Source organism: Eleutherodactylus coqui, chromosome 2 (assembly GCF_035609145.1).
Source record: "Eleutherodactylus coqui strain aEleCoq1 chromosome 2, aEleCoq1.hap1, whole genome shotgun sequence".
Lineage (NCBI taxonomy): Eukaryota > Metazoa > Chordata > Amphibia > Anura > Eleutherodactylidae > Eleutherodactylus > Eleutherodactylus coqui.
The window spans coordinates 179,544,045-179,565,785 of NC_089838.1; the positions used below are offsets into that span (position 1 = coordinate 179,544,045).

The 21,741-nt window shown below is 37.7% G+C and overlaps 1 protein-coding gene across 1 annotated transcript in view; it reads right to left on the minus strand.

The window, feature by feature from the left end:
- The window catches only part of CACNA2D1 (calcium voltage-gated channel auxiliary subunit alpha2delta 1), a 640,389-nt gene that overhangs the window by 97,003 nt on the left and 521,645 nt on the right, over nucleotides 1-21,741 (minus strand). The window contains exons 16-18 of the mRNA XM_066592011.1: nucleotides 17,935-18,003; nucleotides 11,186-11,260; nucleotides 10,683-10,757 (exon numbers count right to left, since the gene is read on the minus strand). Coding sequence (XP_066448108.1) covers nucleotides 10,683-10,757; nucleotides 11,186-11,260; nucleotides 17,935-18,003 — 219 coding nt within the window. The remainder of the gene's footprint in view (nucleotides 1-10,682; nucleotides 10,758-11,185; nucleotides 11,261-17,934; nucleotides 18,004-21,741) is intronic.

The following is a 21,741-nucleotide window of genomic DNA, read 5'->3' on the forward strand; positions in this document are numbered from 1 at the left end:
GCGGGTGTACGCGTGGATGGCTTTCATCATTGCAGTCAATGGAAGCCCGTCCGTCACGCTATCATCCGCTGTAGCATAGCAGAAGATAGCGTGAAACCGCTTCCCCGCCTACCACCGGCTGCGGTGGGCGTGTCATGTGACGTGGCCGGCGTGTCACATGACGCTGCGGTGCGTCACGCCGAAGCGTCATGCACGAGCGAGGACGCCGGATCCGCAGGTAAGTTTGGGGGTCTCTGGGGGGCGCCGTGAGGGGCTCCGCCACGGAATTCTGCGGCAGAGCCCGTCACTGCCGTGTGCAGCCGTTCTTAGTGAAAATTAAACTACTGTAACAGCTAAATCTTCTGCAGTTGCACTGTGTATGCTGGGATTACAAATCCCATAAATTCATGCCAACTCCTGTGAGGTGTTGAGACAGTTTACATGGAGGTTTATTTTTATTTATTTGTAATGATACATTTATATATTTTTTGAATTATATATATATATATATATATTTTTTAAGGAGATCTGAGTAAAAAATAAATAAAAAAGACACATAAATTCCCATAACCAGTCCTCATTGCAAGCTGGATGTCACTGCATTCCAGAATATCCTTGTAACTACATTATTCGACTACTAGTAACTACTAATTAATTTTATGTAGGTTGACAATAGGGCCTCAGTCACGAGAGCGTTTTTTCCACGCATGAATAGGCACGCAAAAAGATCACTTCTAAAAGAACCAATGGTTTCCTATAGAAGTGTTCACATAAACTATTTTTAGACGCGCAAAATACTCGCACCTGCCAAAGATAGGACATGCGAGTAAAACTCGCATCTAAGGTCCGTAGGGCGCGCAAAAATAGGACCTGTCCTATCTTTGGAGCGTGCCTTCTATAGATTCCTATAGGAGCTGGAAAACACGCACCACGCACCTCCGATCGTGTGAACGGGCTTCTTCAAATAGCTGGAATTAACCTATTCACGTGATCCTTTCTACATGAGAGGGGCGATCTTTTTGCATGCCTATTTAGGCGCGGAGAAAACGCTTGTGTGACCGAGGCCTAAGAATAAATAGTATTTAGTTGGTGCCAATTAAGACATGCCAATTTCTTATTTAAACAAGCAAACAATGTCAGAGTTCACTCGGTTAGCCCATTTGTACAGGCAGATAGATCATTATCTCATTGAAATTAGAAATTGTTCAGTCGTTCACATTCACTGTATATGTGAATGAGAATGACTGAACGACTGGTATTCAAACCAAATCATTAGTGAAGGAGCCAACAATGATTTTTATGCCTGCACAAAATGAATGATGAATTAAAAGTGGACAATTTATCGTTTGTCGTTGGCTGCATTTAAACTGAATGATTATTGTTCATTTTTCCTCATTTGAACGATTTTTTATTAATAAATAATCATTCTGTGTAATAGGGCCTTAATGGGGGCAGAGCACCCTGGAGATCTCTTCCAGCTGCCCGCCTCTGCCTCCGAATCCATTCAATGTGAACAGGCAGTCATTCAAAGATGAAAAACAGCCTGTTCACACTGAGTGAAAAGTCCCAAACTAGTTGCTTCATTTCAGTGAGCTGAAATGAAGTGACTAGCAACTTGTTAAGTGCTGTTTTTACGCAGGCAACTATCAGTCAAAATAGCTTGTTTGAGAGATTTTTCAGCCAGTAGTTTGCCTATGTAAAGCCACCATTAGTATGTCTCATAGAGGGTTGTCTTGATAATTATATTTAAAAGTTAAAGAGCCCCTTCACACATACGTGTCCGCCCTTACATTTTATTGAATTTACTGTGGTTAAGAACTCCAACTTCTCATTATACAAATACAACACAATAACATGACATGCTAGTAAAACCCTAGACAGATAGGAATTCATATCACAATCACTGGGTAATCACACAAAGACTCATAGAGCACAGACATTTTGTGACACTTTTTTTTCAAAGTTGGTCATTCCCCACCACACATCTTAGGCCAGATGAAAAGTAAGGACGGACACTTCTGTGCTTTACTACAAAGTATATTTACAAATTAAAAGATAATTACTAGTTTCAGATTTCGGATCCTCCTCTTTTTTTTTATAAATAAATGTTAAATACACAAATAATAAATATAAAAGCCCAAATGACCAAAACGCAAAAGAAAAAAAGGCAGTTTCTTACATGCATTGGATAATGAACAGAAGGACCAGACCAAGCAGCATGCAATGCCAATGCAGAATAGACATTTTTCCATTCCAACCAAAAAAAGAGCAGAAGAAAGAAGAAAATAATATAATAAGAAATTCACTATTTTATGATGATTTCATTCAATAAATATATGGAAAATAATATAAAAATGCTTCTACAAATGAACAGAGAGATGACAGTGAAATATGTTTTGATAATGTTTAAATAAAGTAATATAAAAATATAACATGCTACAGTAAATAAACAGATAGTGACATCAAACAAAATTGTTGAATATTAACCACTTCCTGGCGTTTTACCTCCCCTTCCTTACCAGACATGAGTCACTTGGAAGTTTTTTGTCTACAGGCAGTCAGGAACTAGTTAAACGAGTTTCAAAATAAAATAAACCATTCCATGCAATGTATGATGGACTACAAGGGTGATTTCACACTTGGTAGATTTGTTAACAACATTTCCATTCATTGACTGTTCCATTCATTCAAATGAGGACTGTAGAAAACCATGCACAGGCTGCAGAATAAAACCCTGTTCAAATGTATGGAACACATTTTCAAACATAGATATTTCATCAACAAATTTGGGCGTGTGAATTCACCCTAAATGGAATTCAAATTTATAGCATGATGGCATGGATATTTATTTAAACCCATATACCCAATACCCATAAATCAACTTAACATGTTTACCAAACTAAATTATCTTATTTTACTACTACTTAAATTATGAAAGGGTTAATAGGGATCTGCACTATTACAGACAGTATATGTGGAGATTTGTATCACTGTTAGGTACACAGGTTTGCAAAAAAAGTGGCAGAAAAAAGTTACCCCCATGAACAATCAGAGAAAACCTAACTATATAAATTTGTGTTAGGTGTATGCAGTAGTGCTTAGCCAAAAGCTAATCAATATGATATTCGGAAACAAATAATACATGCATAAATACAAGCTCCAAAAATTACTTTTTTATATGCCAATATAGTGTATGCACCAGACAAAGGAAGCTGCATTCAGATGTTACCCCTAAATACAATGAAGCTAAAGGGCATTTTCTTTGGATTTGGGTCAATCACTTACTAAACTATCAGAATAGTAGATGCTTGAAAGAGGTAATACTGTATGCTATGCTATTATAATGACAGACACATAAAGGTGAGGTTCATTTTAAACTTCTTTTAGAAGTACCCTCTGATGATAATCTAATCACAGGGTGTTCCTCTCTTAGGGCCTCTATCATTCAACTATAAGGCCTGTTTCACACTGGCTACAAAATTGCACGATTTTGTAGCGATGCGACATCACTACAAAGCACATGTATCTGAAGCTCCTGGTTTCCAATGGTTCATTCACATGACAGATGTTTTGTAGCCTGAAAGAACCCATTGGAAACCATGGGCTTCACATACATGCGTTTTGTAGCGATGCTGCATCGCTATAAAATCATACAATTTTGTAGCCCGTGTGAGACAGGCTTAAACTGTATCAAAAACCTAGCAGGTAGTTTCTGGTTCCCTGCAGTACCTCTACAGGGAAGATAAAGTGTTACATATTGTAGTTGACATTGGACTCAATGGTTTAACCACATAATACAGGAACAAACTGAGTCATCCAGAGAGAGAAAGATGATTTTTGTAGCTATTCTCCACTCCAGTATATTGACGAGGGTCCAAAATGGGTGAATTCCCTAAGTAAGTAATTGAAAATGGTATTTTTAAATTGGAAAATCCCATTAGGCTGGAATTACACATTCCGTTTTTGTGGCAGTTTTTGATGAAGATTTTTTTAGCTACAGCTAGAAGTGGACCCAAAAAAGGAAAAGTATAAAGGAAAGTCTAGTACTTTTCTGCTTTGCATACACTTGTGTGTTTAACTCAAAAAAACTATATGAAAAGTGACACAAAAACTGCATCTGTGCTTTCACCCTAAAGGGGTTTTCCAGGCAGCACCTGCTGGAATACACCCGGGTCAGAGCGGAAGCTGGTGCTCAGACCCCTATTTAGTGGCCGGCGCTCATAATTGCAGGCACAGATCCCATTGATTTCAATGAGAGCTGTGCCTGCAATCATGAGCGCTGATCACTACACAAAGGTCAGAGCAGCGGCTTCAACTCTGACCCCAATGTATCCCGTGAGCACTGCCTTTAACAAAATAAGTATTCATTTATAAATAGCAAATAATTTTAATGGTATGTTTCATTATGTTTATCCAAAAAAGCCAATGAGACATATCCATCAATCCCCAAATTTAAGAGGTTTCCTGGGACTTTACTATTTATGAACTATCCTCAGAATAGGTCATCAAAAATTGATTGGCGGAGGGCTGCCGCTCAGGATACCCACTATTCAGCTGTTTACCGGGCTATTGTCAGTACACACAAAGCAGGAAGCTGAAAACTCTGTCCACATTGCAATAGCCCAGGTGGGTAAAGCACTGAATTAATGAGAGCTGTGCCAGCAATACCAATCTGGGGTGCTGAAAAGTGTACAGCAGCCCAGCACACAGCTGAACAGTGGGGATCCCAGGTGGTAGACCCCCGATGATCAACAACTGATGACCTATCTTGATGATAGGTGATCAATAACAAAGTCCCAGAAAATCCCTCTACAACAATTGATATTACTTACCACTTGGTAAATATCTTTTACATTACATTACTTAACCTCACCTTGATTGTGCTGTGAATTATTAATATATGAATATAGGAATACGAGTAGACACATAACTGAGAACTATAAGATAATATTACTATATTTAACCTCTCAAGATTTGTGACATTTATAAATACTATTTTCCTTTCTTGTTTCCGCAATATCACTCATTAACATTTTCTTTAAAGCGAGCATATGTTTATCTATACACTCATAAAGCAGGTTGGTAGGCTGGCAACGGCAGATTTTTTTTTTAAAGCATTTTGCTAAAGCTTTTTAATCTGATTTTCAAAAATTGCAAAACAGCTACTACATTATAGAAGCCATAATGCATGCTTATGATCAGTACAAAATACAGCCTTCTAAATTAGTAGTTTTAAACCGTCCATTGCCATTCCATTTTACCTGATAACCAGGTCTTCTTTTCCTCAAATTTATCATAGGGATACCTAAGCCTATAGGCTGTAGTAGTAAAGAAAGTTGAATTCCCTTTGGTATCAGGATATAGCTTGCACATTGGGTAAAACATCAGCATGGGGTTTGTATGCTATCCCCATGGTAAATGAGTTTCCCTTAGGTACTCCTGTCTCTATTCACAGTCTAAAATCATACTGATTAATTGGTTTCCTATTAAATTAGCCCTAGTGTATATGTGTGTTTGAGGCTGAGAACTTTGATTGTGAGCCCCATTCGGACTCATGTAATGGCATTCTCTCTACAGCAATGTTAAAAAATGTTAATGTTATGTAATCCACAGGAAAAAAATATTAAAAATGAAACATAATGAGGCAGATTTACTAATGTTGTTTAAGGGTGGACTATCATAGCTAGTCTTATGTATGTGCCTTTTCTACCTTCTTCAATTTGGTGCAAGGGTGCCACATTTTTGTCTATTTTTATAAATTTTCTCTTTGCATAGACATTTTAACGAACCTTTTTTTTGTGGCTCATTTTGTGAAATTAAGTAGGCAACAGTTTTTGCAGCATACATTTTATCTGACGTGCATCAGCTGTATGTGTGTTTCTTGGTGTTTGTGCACACCACAATTTTATTTGTAGAGGGGTTTTGGTACAATTTTGGAAAACGTCGTAAAGAACACACCATGACTGCACTGCAGCCACAATTTGAGTACAGCCTTAGGGCTTATTTACATGAGCATATATCTGCCGGCGTTTTCACGGCCGGTCAATATACGCTTCCATCTGAGCAGAACCTCACCTTTCCTCCCCCTCACTGGCTCTCTGCTTCTCTCTTCTCCCTGAGCGGTTTGCAATGGGAGTGGGCGGGACGGGGATGGAGCTAAGCACCAACCCCCTCCCACCCCTTGCCCATAGCCAGCAATGGGAGTGGGCAGGACAGAGTGGAGCGGAGCTCCACCCCATCCTGCCCCTTCCCAATGCGAACGGGTCAGTGGAGGAGAGAGGCAGAGAGTCAGTGAGGGGGAGGGAAGGGGGAACTGCTTAGATGGAAGCGTATATCGGCCGGCCGTGAAAACACCGTCCGATATACGCTCGTGTAAATAAGCCCTGATAAGTCGCTGATTTGTCCCATGGATTTCAACCATTATGCAATGGATATATTTTGGAATGGATGAGTGGTTGACTACCCATCTTTTATTTATTTTTTTTTAAATCCACAAAGTAACAAATTTATATGATGTGTGGACATGAGACTACAACTGGAATAAATTAAGTTAAAAGAAAAAAAAAGGAATATGCATTTAAGTATGACATTTTATAAAACATGTATGCTGTGTTTGGCATTAAAAAAACATTATATTTAAAGCTTAGCGCACAAAATGCGCTACCCAGTGGAATATGTGTTAATTTCCAACTTTATACCAAACCTTACTTGGTTTGTTTTGCGGCTGAAATGTTTGCCAGAAAACAAGTGCACGTTTTGATAAATGTATCTAAAACAAAGACAGAACTTTGACATGTCATTTTTTTAGGCCAAAACAATCCCAGTTGTCAAGCATCTCACAGAGAAATATTCTTTTAGCCACAAAGAATGCTAAATGTGTAGAGAAAAGAATGCAAAAAAATATTAGGAACAAATAATGCCAACATTGTGACACATAGGCAATAGTAAATCTGCTTCATTATGCTCTCATTCACATTTCCCTAATGCTCCTAGGCAGATAGTGTGGGGAGATCATATTATATCATTTTACTACAAAAAATATCAATTAAAACATCTTACGCATATAAGTGTTTGTTATAGACAGATGGAAAAATGTTTAATGCAAACGGACTGATGGGTTAGGTTTCCTCTGCTCTCTCCTCTCCAGCACGTTCTGATCAGTTAAATTTATGACCACAACAAAGTTGTGCAGGAGAGTAAAGATAATGGCTGAAATTCAGGCTGTCAGTCCAACTTCACTGATGGCTCTCCTATTGAGACCTAGACTCGGTGTCTATATACAGTGATATGTAGAAGCAGCAAAAAGTCAAATGATTCAAAAAATTTAATTAAACCCTATTGCAAAAAATGTCAGCGCACAATATATGCATTTAAATGAAAAAAAATGGCCCTCAAAGGTGTCCATTGCCTTTAATTTAGATTTTTTTTCCAATACTGTCTATGCCAAAAACACTATAATTAAAATAATAATATTAAGTAGAATATAAAACTTTGTGTTTAATTTTAGCCACCTGACCAAAACTGTTCTGTATAGTTCAAGTCAAGACCCAAAACCAAATATGGAACATTGTTGATTGCCATACGACAACAGAGGGTTTTAAAAAAATATTCAAATATATATAATTATATATTTATGTATCTAAAATTGGGCTTTCAGTTGCATTTTGCAGTGGCTTAAGACACTTTTCTTGTGCAATTGATAATTTTCCATATCATTCTAGCGTATCATTTTAACAATAATTAATCTAGAAAAAGTAAAATATTGAGCTTGTTGAATCTTCCCTAACATAAAATACTGTATGTTAAACAAATGCAGTTTATATAAAGCTCCTTAAAGCAATCCTCTGGTTCTGTATAAAAAAAGATGGCTGCATCACTTCTCTGATTATCTAGTTCACACTGCACACTAGTGTGCATTGATAGACCAAGACACTATATGATACTCTAACTGGCCAGCATTTTTCACATGGACAACACTGGTCAATCAAAGCAGTATGTAGTGTCTTAGATTTAAGGCTCATTTAGACACAACAATTATTGCTCAAAATCCTCTCAAAAGCCGTCTTTTGAGCGATACTCGTGTGTAACTGCACTGACATCGTGCAGTTTTCGTTAAGCGGTTGCTCATCGTTGACTTTCAGCATGCTGAAAGACAACAATGAGCCTTATCAGGGATTCACAGCGGGATACAGCTGATACTATTGTTTCAGCTGTATCCCGCTCCCTGATGACAGGCTGGGTATGAAGAACAGAGCGGTCCACCTTGTTCTCCATACCCCACTCGGAGAGCTCGGCTGTATAACAGCCGGGCGCACTGAGCAGAGAACAGCCAGATGCAGAAGACAAGCGGGGACACCCCGCTAGTCTTCTGCATCTTCTGCTCAGAGTGCTTGGCTGTATAACAGCCGGGTGCTCCAAGCGGGGAACAGCTGGATGCAGAAAACATCAGAGACACTCCGCTTGTCTTCCACATCCTCCGCTCGCAGCGCTTGGCTGTATAACAGCCAGGCGCTTTGAGCAGGGAACTGCTGGATGCAGAAGACTAGCAGGGACACCCCGCTTGTCTTCTGCATCCTCCGTTCGCAACGCTTGGCTGTATAACCGCCAGGCGCTTTGAGCAGGGAATAGCTGGATGCAGAAGACAAGTGGGAAACGTTTGAGCGATCATCTTGCGTTGTAAATGACACAACGATTATTGCTCAAAAGTCGCTCAAAAGACATCTTTTGAGCAATAACTGTTGTGTCTAAATGGGCCTTAGCAATGCACACTAATGCACAGTGTGCATCAGTTAGTCAGGGAAGTGGTGCAGCCATCTTTATTTGTCCAGGATTGCAGGATCACTTCAAAAATCAAAATGAATAAAAAATACAATGCATGTCTAAATACACTGACATTATGTACACTATATTATAAAAGACTGAGAGTTTATATAGAAGTTACAGTCCTAATTGACTTAACAAGACATATATTGTGTAAATGATTTAGAAGACCAACAAAATTGCTTTTATATGGATTAAATGTGCACCTTTTCTCCTAATCTGGCCAATAACCTCTAATATGTCAAAGTATAACACTTTCAAAGAATATTGTGCTGTGAACTCATTTATACAATCCAAGTAGTTATTTAATTAGATGACCTATTCAGCATTACCTGTGCAAAAACCCAGTACTTACATGGGTGGTTAAAGGGCTTGCCCAACTCAAAATAACTGATTATCTATTCTCAGGATAGGTCATCAATAGCTGATCGGTGGGGGTCTACCACTTGGGACCCCACTGACCAGCTGTTTGAAGGCCTGTGTCAGTGTATGCAGCCGGAAATAAACAGCTGCATACAAATTCCAATGACTTGGGACAGTATTGCAGGCACAGTTCCCATTGACATGAATGAGAACTGTGCCTGCAATACCATACCAGGTCTCTGTAGTGCTAATGGAGCTGTGTGCTTAAGGCAGACATCAGCTCTTTGCATGAATATACCTGTCTCAGCAAATAGCTAATAGGCAGAGCGCACTCCACTGATCAGCAATTGATGCCCTATCTTGATGATAGGTCATCAGTCATATAGAGCTGGATAACCCCTTTCATTTTGTGAACAGATGAATGTCCAATATTAAAGCATTCTAGCCTTGAGAGAAGAAATTACAATCACAAAATAATTTTGCATGTTATTAAATCCCTACTTTGAAAAGATAACACATTAACCTAGAAAAAAGCGTTCCAAGTGGGGCCATCTCTTAGGGTTGTACATCACTGTTAATACAGTTATCATGTATAACTGCCTAGAAAGGCATACCAGTCATACAGGCTGCATTTACTGCTGATCTGATTATGCACGCTAATATGATAAGTTACAATGTGTGAAATGTTATGAATTTACTACAAAATGCATACATTAAAAGGTTCTGTAAAATGAAATGTGTTGAACTTTACTATACAAAGTCCAACCAAGAAGTAGTAAACGAGCAATGTAATGTTTGTAAGAATATTTATGCTTGAGTAAATCTAACTTTAAGTAAGAAGATGTTGGTTTGCTTCAATATGTAGTAAAGCAGAATTGCACAAATGGATCAAAATTCTGGGATCTTTAATTACCATTGTGTAGTATTTCTATATGAATTGAAATTCTGCATTGTACAACACTAATAAATTTATGTAGAAGTTACAGTCCACATGACTTGAAAAGTCATATCAAATGGAAAAGATCTTGATGATCACCAAAATTGTTCTCATTTAGATAAAATTAAATAGTATATTAAAACCATGTTGTGTAGAGTTTGAGAGTGCTACAGTCTCCTTTCGTATGTTTTTTTTACCAAGTTAACACAGCACACATTATAAAAGGAATTCTGTTGTATAACAATATTTACAACAACTTTAAAGTGTATTGGTAGCCTGAATTCACTTTAGGGTTCCTAGTAGAAAAAAATCAGTAGTTTGATACCATTTTCAAAAATAAAAATTAAGTGTGTCCATGTTTATTTTAGTTATTTTTATTTTCACATATTATTTTTTGTTACATTTAGTTAGTTTGCTAGTACTGGTATTTTTTATTCCTTTTTTTTAGATTGAATTTGCATTACTCATATTAAACAAAAATAATTATTAAATATAAAGTTGCATTGCTCACTGTTAAATATTGGTTACAGTTACATAAAATAATATTTACAGTTTTTTTGTAGTTTAACATATACATTCATACCTTTGGTTGAAGATTTGGATGGAGCAGAACATAACCATTAGGGTCAAGAGCAAAATAATATCCGTTAGGACAGAGCTGAGGAAAAATGTATGGAATTAAATTGGAAACATATTACTGCACTTTATACATGTGCTGCTGATTCCTAATATATTAGATTTACTTATGTGGAAATGATAAAAACTGGAAAACCTACAGTATGCATTAAAAATAGCCATTTTACCTTAGAGATATCCGTAATTATTTTTAATTAATTTCTATACCTATAGAAAATTCTTGTGGTTTTCTTTAGACTACACAGTAGTTTAGCTGTACTTCATGTCTGTTATGTAGCCTAATGGCATACTTCTACATGCAAATAAAATGTATCTTTTCACCTGTCAGATTTAACAGCACAGGAGACATAGACAAATAATACACATGGTACTTAACAGACTAAAATAAATATTAAACAGTATTGTACGCAGTATATTAAAAGATGTAAAGCAGGATGTAAAAGAACTTACTGTAAATCTGGGAGTGAGCCTTTTAATATCTTTTAAAGAAACATCTACGCCCATAACACCAAGTATTAATTGGTTCTGAAAACATAAGGCACAAAAAAAGACAACATACTAGTTTAGATCACATTAAAAAAGCTAGCTGTGAATAGATTGAAGATCATAAACTTTAGTAACTAACAGGATATTAATGCATCATAGTATCTGAAAAAGGTTACATAACTCCTGGGGTTCATCATAAATGATAATAATGATGTAAGTAGCTGAACGTTAATATACTTCCTACATAAATAAGGCTTATTGATTGTATTTTCCCCCAGACTTCAATTAAACATTAGAGTTTTCTTTTGGTCCCATGGAACCAATAAAAAATATCTAATGTGTGTGGCCAAGTTTATATTACATGGACTTTTGTCAGGAAGCCCAGAGTGATTTTCCCTTCTGAGATTAGAAAGTCTAATAAAACAAATGCTTTAATAATGATTCTAAGATTTATACTGTGGGTAGTTTAAAAGCACCATCAATAACCACTAGAAATCAACAATGAGATTTCACATGCTAGATTTCAGTTTACGGTACAGAATATTGCGTGCCATGATAAAAAATGACCGAACTTCTCTGTCATAGGGATAATGTCTCATGTCTAAAACCACAGTGGTTTATTTTTCTAAAGCAGGAGCAAGAGGAGAGAACTGCAAACAGATGACTAGCAGATTTGAAAGCATAACAAAAACATAGATATACTCTAAGATTCACTTAAATTTTCAGTGGGTATCTTATACCGATACACTGCATAGCCAAAAATAGGTGAACATCTGTTAAAGAGCCACTCCGGTAATTTATTTTCATTCATTCTGTAAGTAGTCCCCCAGTATATATAATTTGGCTACTATTACCTTGTTTAGTTACTCCTTTCTGTCTGAAATTTACAGGAGTCCTACTCTTTGGGGGAGTCATGTGATCTTATTCTGACCACCTGATATTTACTTGGCTTTATGCATTTTCAAATTTGTCAGTTTTTCAGTGTGCATAATCCCTGTGTAATAGACCCTACCACACAATCTTTTTAATGGGGGACACAGACAGTCCTATCACAGTTACTGCTGACGATCAGATGGTTTTGTCACACAGTTATAGTTTATACTTACAGTATGTGCCATATTTAGGTGAATATAAAAGGCAAAGATAGTACAAGTTCTAGTTGCTCATGTGATGTTGTGCTGAGGCATCATGGGATTGATAGCACAGAACAGTGAATGTAAGGACAAATCTCAGCATCAAGATGGTGCCTGATAAGTATCAGACAGGATGCTACACTGCATAGAAGTGACTGCAATGTACATAGAAGTGTTCCATAGTATGCTAGGCCAAAAAAGACAAATGTCCATCCAGTTCAGCCAATTTCTCTCCCAATGTTGATCCAGAAGAAGAAAAAGAAACAGAGGCAGAAGCCAATTTTCCTGATTTATGGGAGAAAAATTCCTTCCTAACTCCAATCTGGCAATTAGAATAATCCCTGGATCAACACACTTTCTGAAGTAATTAGCAACAATAATCTATCTGAGGCCTCAGTCAGACGGGCGTTTTTTCGCCCGATTTGCGCATGCGCATACGTCCGGCGATTTTTTAAAACCATTGCTTTGCAATGGTATCGGACACATGAGCGCTTTTTATGCGCTCGTCCGATAAATTATAGAACAGAAATCGCAGATCGCACCTATCTGCGATCTGCGATTCCTGTTCTCTTCTCTATATGCGCTCAATGGGGCCGGCAGCAACAGCGCCGACCCCATTGAGAACATATAGAAGACAAATCATTCTTCTCTGCCACAGCTGTAACAGCTATGGCAGAGAAGAACGATGTTTGCCCATTGAATTCAATGGAGCCGGCAATACAGCCCGGCCGGCCTGCAGTGGGTGTTTGACTCACACCCCCTTCACACCCACTGCAGGCCAGCCGCGCTGAACTCCGGCTGCCGGGACAAGGTGAGTATATATCTTTTTTTTATTTTAACACATTTCTGGATGAATTGCAGGGAAGGGCTTATATATTTAAGCCCTTCCCGACAATTCATCCCGCACTCGCCCGCAGCGCATTGCTTTCAAGGGAGCCGGCTGTATTGCCGGCTCCATTGAATGCAATGCGCTGGACAGCTCCGGCACATTTCTAATGAAACAGGGCTAGGAGCAGATTTTCGGGTGATTTTTGGCCCCCGGTCACGCGATTTGCGGATGCGCATCCGTCATGCGATCCGCAAATCGCGCGAAAAAACGCCCGTCTGACTAAGGCCTAATTGTATAGTAGAGCCATGTCTAGTGGTCAACAAGCTCTACATAAGTGGAAAAAGAGATCCACTATACACAAGTTGCCTCTCAGGGCCTTTTTATAGGCCAAGGATTCAATCACAAGGCTAAAATCACTTTTAGGGCCTCAGGTGGCAAGACCATTTATCTAATGCCACAACTCTAATCATTTGCATATCTGCCTGAGATGTAACTGCATGCCAAGTTTTGCAGCAAAACAACAAATCCTTCGAATTGCTTGATTATTTTTTTTTACAAAGTGTACTTTGACATGACAAGCAAACCATAGCAGACAAAGACTATTGTCAGGTGTCAAACTGCCATGGCATCCTATTGTCCCTAAGCAATTGGATGGTGAAGGGCCAATGACATCACAGAGGGAGCTCACTCCCTCTGTTGACTGCTTACATGCTGCAATCAACATTGATTGTGGAATGCAAGAATTTAACTGCATGGATTTCCAATGTGGATTTCTGATTAAACTCAAATTAGAGGCAGATTTTGCCTGTCTGAATACATCTTAATGTTTACCTTCACTAATAATTAAGATAAAAAGAGTTTAATTACTCTGGTATGATTTATGTAGATCTGATGCAATGGGTGCCTGGAATATTGTAAATCACCAATTTGTAAAGTCTAATGTGGGAGTTTTAGCAAAGGTAATTGAAGTTGCTTGCCCTTTTACCGTGAAACAGCTACTATGCTTTTTTGTGATAATCATTCACCATTGTATCCTATCATTGTTGAGTGTTCACCCATCTGAACACTTTTTCCTTTTTCACTTTTGGCCTAATGGCATTTGTATTACATCTCCAGGAAAATCTGCTCTTTGCTGCCATATGAACAGCATCTATAGCCAACATATCAGTGTGATGAAACTAGCCTCTGCTCATCTTTAAGTATGCCCTAACTCCTCTTGGGGTATCATTTGTAGGAAAGTGGTAGATCTAATGCCCTGATTTTTTATGTTGTTAAATGTTTCAAAATATCTGATATGTATTTTTTATATAGTATTGGATATAATTAATAGTATTTAATTATTGTATACATAAGTAAATTATATGCTACGCAGTCAGAATATGTATCCATCTCTGTATTATTAATGTGGCCATTTTAAGGATACAAATTACTAATGTACCACTATATTATACATACAGTAGTAATTATTACAAATTACTAGAGTATGTTCTTAAAGGGATACACAGTTGTAATATTTCCTTAACAGTAGAATGGGTATAACTAAAAGAGCTCAGTAATATTAAGTGTGTTAATATCATAAAATGCCACCTATCAAGAAAGTAAATTTTTGCCCTACTACAAGTATATTGTAGTTATTTTAGACAATTACTTGATATGGTGTGGTACAATGGGCTGTATATTGGCCCAGCCTTCAGAAAAAAGAGCCATTACTGCATGCACAATGCATGAAAAGTTTTATATATTACATGAAGGAACCTTAATATTAATTCCTAATCATATTAACAGAGTGAATTTTTAATTCTTAATGATCAAAAACTCATCACTAAGATCTTAGCATCATGCTTAAGTATTGCTCTCTGCTTAATGATTGAAAGAGATCAGGTAGAGTTTGTTGCAGGATGTCAGGCCCCAGACAATATTCACCATGTCACACACACACGTTGCTCTAGGGGCATCCCTGCCATGTTGCTTTCTCTAAACATATATAAAGCGTTTGATACCTATTCTTGGTACTTAATCATTGGAACTTCCCTACTGAATTTCTCACATGGCTATAAGCGTTATATACCTGGCTTAAAGCTTTTAGTTGCTATAAGGGTTTCTCTTCAGACACCATTCCTATTCTCCAGGACACATGGCAGGATTACCCTTTATCCCATCTTCTTTTTAGTTTAGCCATTCAAATCCGCAACAAATTGTGTATTCGCAGATGATATTCTAGTGTTAGTGCCCTGTCCCCACACTTTTATTCCTGATTGACTAGTAGAATGCCAGTAGTCCAGGTTTGAATTACTTTCAGGTTTAACAAACAACAATGCAAAATCAAAAGACTTTAATCTTACCCTACCCCCACACCAAGTCTATCACATTCAATCAAACTTCTCTTTGATTATCTGGATCGATGGCATACTTTGGTGTTTGTCTAACAAATTATTAGACATTACAATATGCCCGGAACTGCCCTTCTCTTCTCTGTAAATTTGGACTATTTTTAGAAAATTGGAGTCGCTATCAAATTTCACGGATAGGGCTCAGTCAAACGGGTGCATCGGCACCCGTACACCGGCGCCGATGCACCCGTGTGACTGACAGTTAGAAAACGGCCGTACCTCAAGACGGACGACTCTCTGCAGCGCTGATGAAAGAACACATGACCGTCAATGAAGCTGCAGAGAGACGTCCGTCTTGAGGTACGGCCATCTCCTACCTGCAGTAACACGGGTGCCGATGCGCCCGTGTGACTCAGCCCATAGGGAGAGTGAATTCCTAAAAATGACATTTCTTCCCAAACTAGTATATCTCTTTAGAGGTCTAGGCATTCCAAACATTTTTAAATATTACCAAGCATCCCAAAAAGTTCAACTAGCTCTCCTTCACTCAAAAATCTATGACTCTCTTTGGTTTACCATAGAGGCCCCTGAAATCTATCCTCCCACTATTGACTCAATCTTGTGGACCACACCGATACACAGACCCCTTATTACTAACTCCATCATAAGACATTCTCTTAAAATCTGGGTCTCCATCAAATATTCAGGTAGACTGATCTCCCAACATTTACCTTGTATGTCCTTTCTATGAAATCCTCTATTCCAAATAAGTAATGGCTTCCCTACACCTTTCAAGCTTTGACAGGTAGTGGTCTCACCAAAATATACCACTTACATTCCTTGGAAGGTACGACCTAATTTCTCACCCAACAAAATAACCATAACGTACCTTCCTCTGAGCTTTTTTTAATATTTACAACTCAACTCATCCACTACTTCCACTACACACAGCTGTCATATGTCTATCAGTGGGAGACAGATATATAAAGAAGCCTCACCAATGACGACTGGTCCCAGATTTAGGAGTCGACTAATAAAAGTGCTGGGAATACACTAATGCTTGAGACCTCTTTTAAAGTCCTATTCTGCAGGTATTTTGTCCCCACCGGCTTATCCCATGTGGTATCAGGATACCCCTCTAATTGTTTTTGTGAATGCCCATCCCCAATAACATAAATCATATCTGGTGTTCCTGCCCTTGAGTTAAAAGATTATGAATCAGAGTCTACTCACTAATTTATTCTGTAACAGGTTGCAACATACACAAAAACCCATTGGAAGCCCTACTCAATAAACATATTGCAAACAGTCCCCCAGACTCACAGAGAGTGTTCTCCTTTTTTTTCTAGCTACTAAACAAATCATTGCCCAATTGTGGCAAACTCTTCCAAAGTAAAGAGATGAATGAACTGGTATATAATCCATGAGAAACTAATATTAATAGTTCTTGACTGACACAAGTAATTCCTGAGTATGGACCCTATGGGTGGACTACACCCTTCCTTTGCAAAATAGCAGATTTTTGATCTTCCTGTAATGAACTAATTAACCCCTTAGACAGAGCCCCACTGCCTCGTACACTACCCCTTCTTTTTTGTGTGGCTCAGTTAAAAAAGGTTCTCCTTCTCCCCCTTGGTTTCCCTCCCTTTCTCTCCCTCACTTTTTATCACCTGTTACAGTATGGCCGTGGCCAGGCCTTTACCTTGTCTGTAATGCTCCCAGTGCAGACAATTTAAGGAAACTTATCTTCTGTATGGTTACTCACCAATTGTTTTATACTTTGTTCAAAAATATAATAAAAAATTTGCAATGATCAAGTGAAATTTGTAACACTTAAATGTCTGTTTCAAGTAGCACACATATCATCTCATCATCTCCTTCACTACTAACAATGTACTTTTAACATATGAGTTCTCCAAGCTGTGAATGCAGCACTGGTAAGTCTGTGTAATAAAAGTCTCTAAACTAGCAGGGATGAGCTTAAATATGTGTTGCTATGAATTATACCCCCATGGAGTCATAAAGCAAGCTAACTTTTGCAGTATGTAAATCCTCTGTGTTCAAGGCTACAGTAGGTATAATCCGAAAAGGAAATTAGGAACATATTTTCAGGTAGATTTTTTACATCTTGCCTGCTTTTATCATAAATTATTATATCCATCAAAACTGAAACACCTCCATAAGGAGGTGAGTGATGTTATAATAAAGGTATTATAAGTCTATTTTCCCCTCAGACTGGTCCATAGACTAGTGGGTAAATTGCAAAGTTATGTAATTGCAAAATTAGAAGTATGTTAAATAGTGTCAACCTTTTATAATAACAAATTATAATTGGTGTCTTAGGCCCTTGTTTTCAAGGTCCAGACTTATGCTAACAGAGTGGTGCCCTTAAATAATAAGACATTGATTTGTAAAACTTACTTTATTTTCTTTTCTGTCTCCTGTCACATTGAATACAGGCAATGTGCCGGTGATAACAAGGCCCAACTCCTTCAAAAATAAAGAAAAATCAAAATTACCAATTTTTTTCAGTTTTGCAGCCGCAGCAATATTCAGTTCTCACACAATGCCTGAACTTTATGATCCATATTATTCTTTTAGGCAGTAAATATTGTGTTCCTAACAATTAAGACAAGCATATACTGTAAATTGAGCCACATTTTTTCTACTGTATAAAATACTAATGATATGGGAAGTGTTTTCATACACATAATAAGCATCATAGACAGTAACCTTATTTGAGGTTACTGTAAACAGACTTCTGAGAGAACTTAAAACTAAAGTATATCATACAACCTTAGTGAGTGTCAAATGCATGATCTTTTTTTCCTCCTGACTAAAGCTTGTTAATGATGCAGTTTTGTATCAAAACAGTGTGAATTCCCATTGATGTCTGTAGAAATTAATGTCATTTTTAGAGTAAAGGTGCACAACAAAAAAAAGTTGCAGAACTTGTTAGCTAGCTTAGGACTCATGCACATGATCAGGAACTGTATCTACCAGGACTATGGCCACCATGTATATCAATAGGCCTATGCGCATGAAGAGACTTTTTATGCAAGGTTAAACATTCTGAAATAGTCAAGTGGATGATGTACATCTAGGGATAAAATCAGTGTAATATATGACAACTCACAAAGAATAATAGCGAATGGAGCAGTGGCGCACATGCATTGCCACCGCTTTATTCACTTCTATGGAACTGAGATAGAGCAAGTGATGGCTATCACCATAGACAGTAAATGAAGTGGTGGGCATGCATGTGCTTTTCTACTCCATTCATTAGGTTGATTTAGGCAGCACCATTCTCATGATCTCTGTGTGTCAGTGGTTGGACCTTCTACGATAAGTCACTTATCACCTATCTTGTGCATAAGTGATAAATATTTTTGATGGGATAATCCTCTTTAAATATATTTTTTTTTAAGAAAGCTTTTGTATCACTGCACAACTAGGCTCATTTAAGTTCAAGAATAATAGAAGACCGACTTTTTGTAATTCACACTACATAGCAATTTTGATTTAATTGTAACAATTTAAAAATATCAAAGTCTTTATTTCACATGTTAAGGTACTTTAATGTTAGATTTAAAGAGAAGTAATCAGTATATGAAACCATATGGAGGCAAGTTAAAGATGTAGTTCCACAAAACTAACCTATAAGTTACAAGTTAAAGATAAAGTTCCACAAAACTAACCTATTAACCAGGGGGTGGGTGATAAGTATTTGATCAGTGGCAGTACAAATGCTGGGTTCCCCATTGCTCACAAGAAGTGTCCTTGAATGAATGGAACTATGGTCTCAAGTATGCACACTAACACTCCCATTCATTTCTAGGAGATAGCCAAGGACAAATGCTTGATGGATAAAACTAAATGGAACAGTAGTGCACATGCATCACTACCACTCCATTCATTTAGGGACATTTGGGACCCCCCGTGTTCATGATTGTGGCCTGGTATGTTGTCAGCACCCTATGGTACAGCAGGCTATACAAAAGTCACAAGAATTCCATGTGCTTCTGTACTCTGCTAAATGCATCAGGCTCACACACACACACACACACACACATATATACACACACACACACACACATATATATATATATATATATATATATATATATATATATATATATATATATATATGCCCTAATAGGCATTATACAGAATTGTCCTGTCTTTCACTTAACATTAATTTAAGCTGATTCATCGTTAAAGTACAAATAAAGTGTTACATAATGTCCTTAAGGTTTCCAGTAAAAGCACATGACTATAAAAAGATCTGGCCAATGAACTGTTGGTCAGTTAAGCAGAAAGATATAACAAATAAATCCAGTAAGTAGCAGTTTTCTGTGCTGTATCCTGTCAGATACACCAGAGATGTCGAGAAACTTTACTGCAATTCTAAGAAGATTTAAAGAATTGACAATAAGTTTAGTTAGCATGTAGTGAAGGGAAAGATTCTAAATGTAGCTAACTACTTGGATTTCCTGCAAATGTTTACACTGGGAGAGAAGCAACAAAATGATAAGAGGCAATACTATATGCTTTGTCAGAAATACTGGCAAAATAACAGAAGCTAAAGAACAGAATCAGCAAGAAATAAATGCAGCCAAATATATTAATTAGCTTGGATTGTAGTTATATTCATTACTACTAATCTTTATTTATAAACTATAGTACCAACATAGATAAAATAATAATCTGCAATTCTAAGAAGCTGCTATTTAAGTATTTACAGATATGAAGTGTATTAGGGTATACTGGGTGTGGAATGATACAGATGGAAGAAAGGGGTCTGGTACTTAGGAGGAATGTAAAATAGGGTTAATGGAGAAGAGAGAGATTATGGTGGGGCTCCCTAAAAAATATATTTTTAGGGTATGCTTAAAACGATAGGCTTTGGGAATTAACCTGATTTTCTGGGATAGCACATTTCAAAGAATCATTAGGCTAACTTCACACTGGCGAGCACAATGTGAAGCCGTGAACCCCACCCCCCATATCGTGCTCCCCACCATGTAAATTCCCTGAAGATGCGCGGAGTTTTCATGTTAAAACAGTCACTTTGAGGAAAGAGCAATCCTCCTGTCTTAGCTGTCAGCCATGGTGGAGGATCACAGAGTTTCTCACCTTGTTTTCAATAAGTACTGACAAATAGTAAAAAATACTAGCGCTCCAGTGTATGTAATAGGTGAGAGGTATACAGGCAAGCACTTACTCACAGGGGTGCCTTTTCCCCAGCAACCCTGAATCCCAGACAGGAAAGGTATCACAGACATGGCAACAGGGTAGATATGACAATTTATTTATCCACATGTGACGCGTTTCGGCTTTAATAAAAAGCCTTTCTCAAGCATAATTTATGCTTGAGAGGCCTTTTTTTTAAAGTTGAAACATGTTGCATGTGGAAAAATAAATTCATATTTCCCCGGCTACTGTGTATACCTGGAACCATACCACGATGCTCTCCTGAAGGGATGCCATAATTGACCGGTGTATTACAATCTGATCTTCCAGAGTGACCTGGGATTTATTAGTGCTACACGTGATCCTGGATCTTAGACATACCGGGACCCCATAGGGGCTATCCAGTAACGTCGGGTGAGTGCTTTCCTTTTCAATTAAATTTAGCAACCTCTAATATATCCACCCTCTGGAGCGCTACCCATTGTTTACATTGCTTTCAATGGGAGACCTCACGATGGTTCCTCCGGTCCCATTGAAAACATTGGGTGTTGCAATGGACAAATCTTGTGCAATTTTCACACCAGTGTGAAAGCAGCCTAAAGGCCCTTTTACATGCAAAGATAATCTTCCCAAAGACTGAAAGATTTAGCGATCTATTTGCATAAAGTGTTAATGGCCATTAATGGCCATTGACACTTAATCATCTTTATTTGCATGTAAAAGGACCTCCAGGAGTTGTTTTCAGAGCCCAGCATGTGTTTAAACACACTCCCAGCTGTGCAAACACCTGCATTGCTCTCCTCGCGGCTAAAAACGCTATGTGTGCTTACTATGTGCAAACCTTGTACAGATGGCTGTTCTCACCTATACAATCAATTTAGTTGCTTTTCTGTAACATGCTAAAAATCAAGCTTTTTTTACTATCTGAAATGATTCTATAATGTTTTACGATTAATTACAATGTGAACAAACACACGCTTTTATGACACTGAAATCAAATTACAAAGCAGATTTTCAAATGGAAAAAAAGAACAA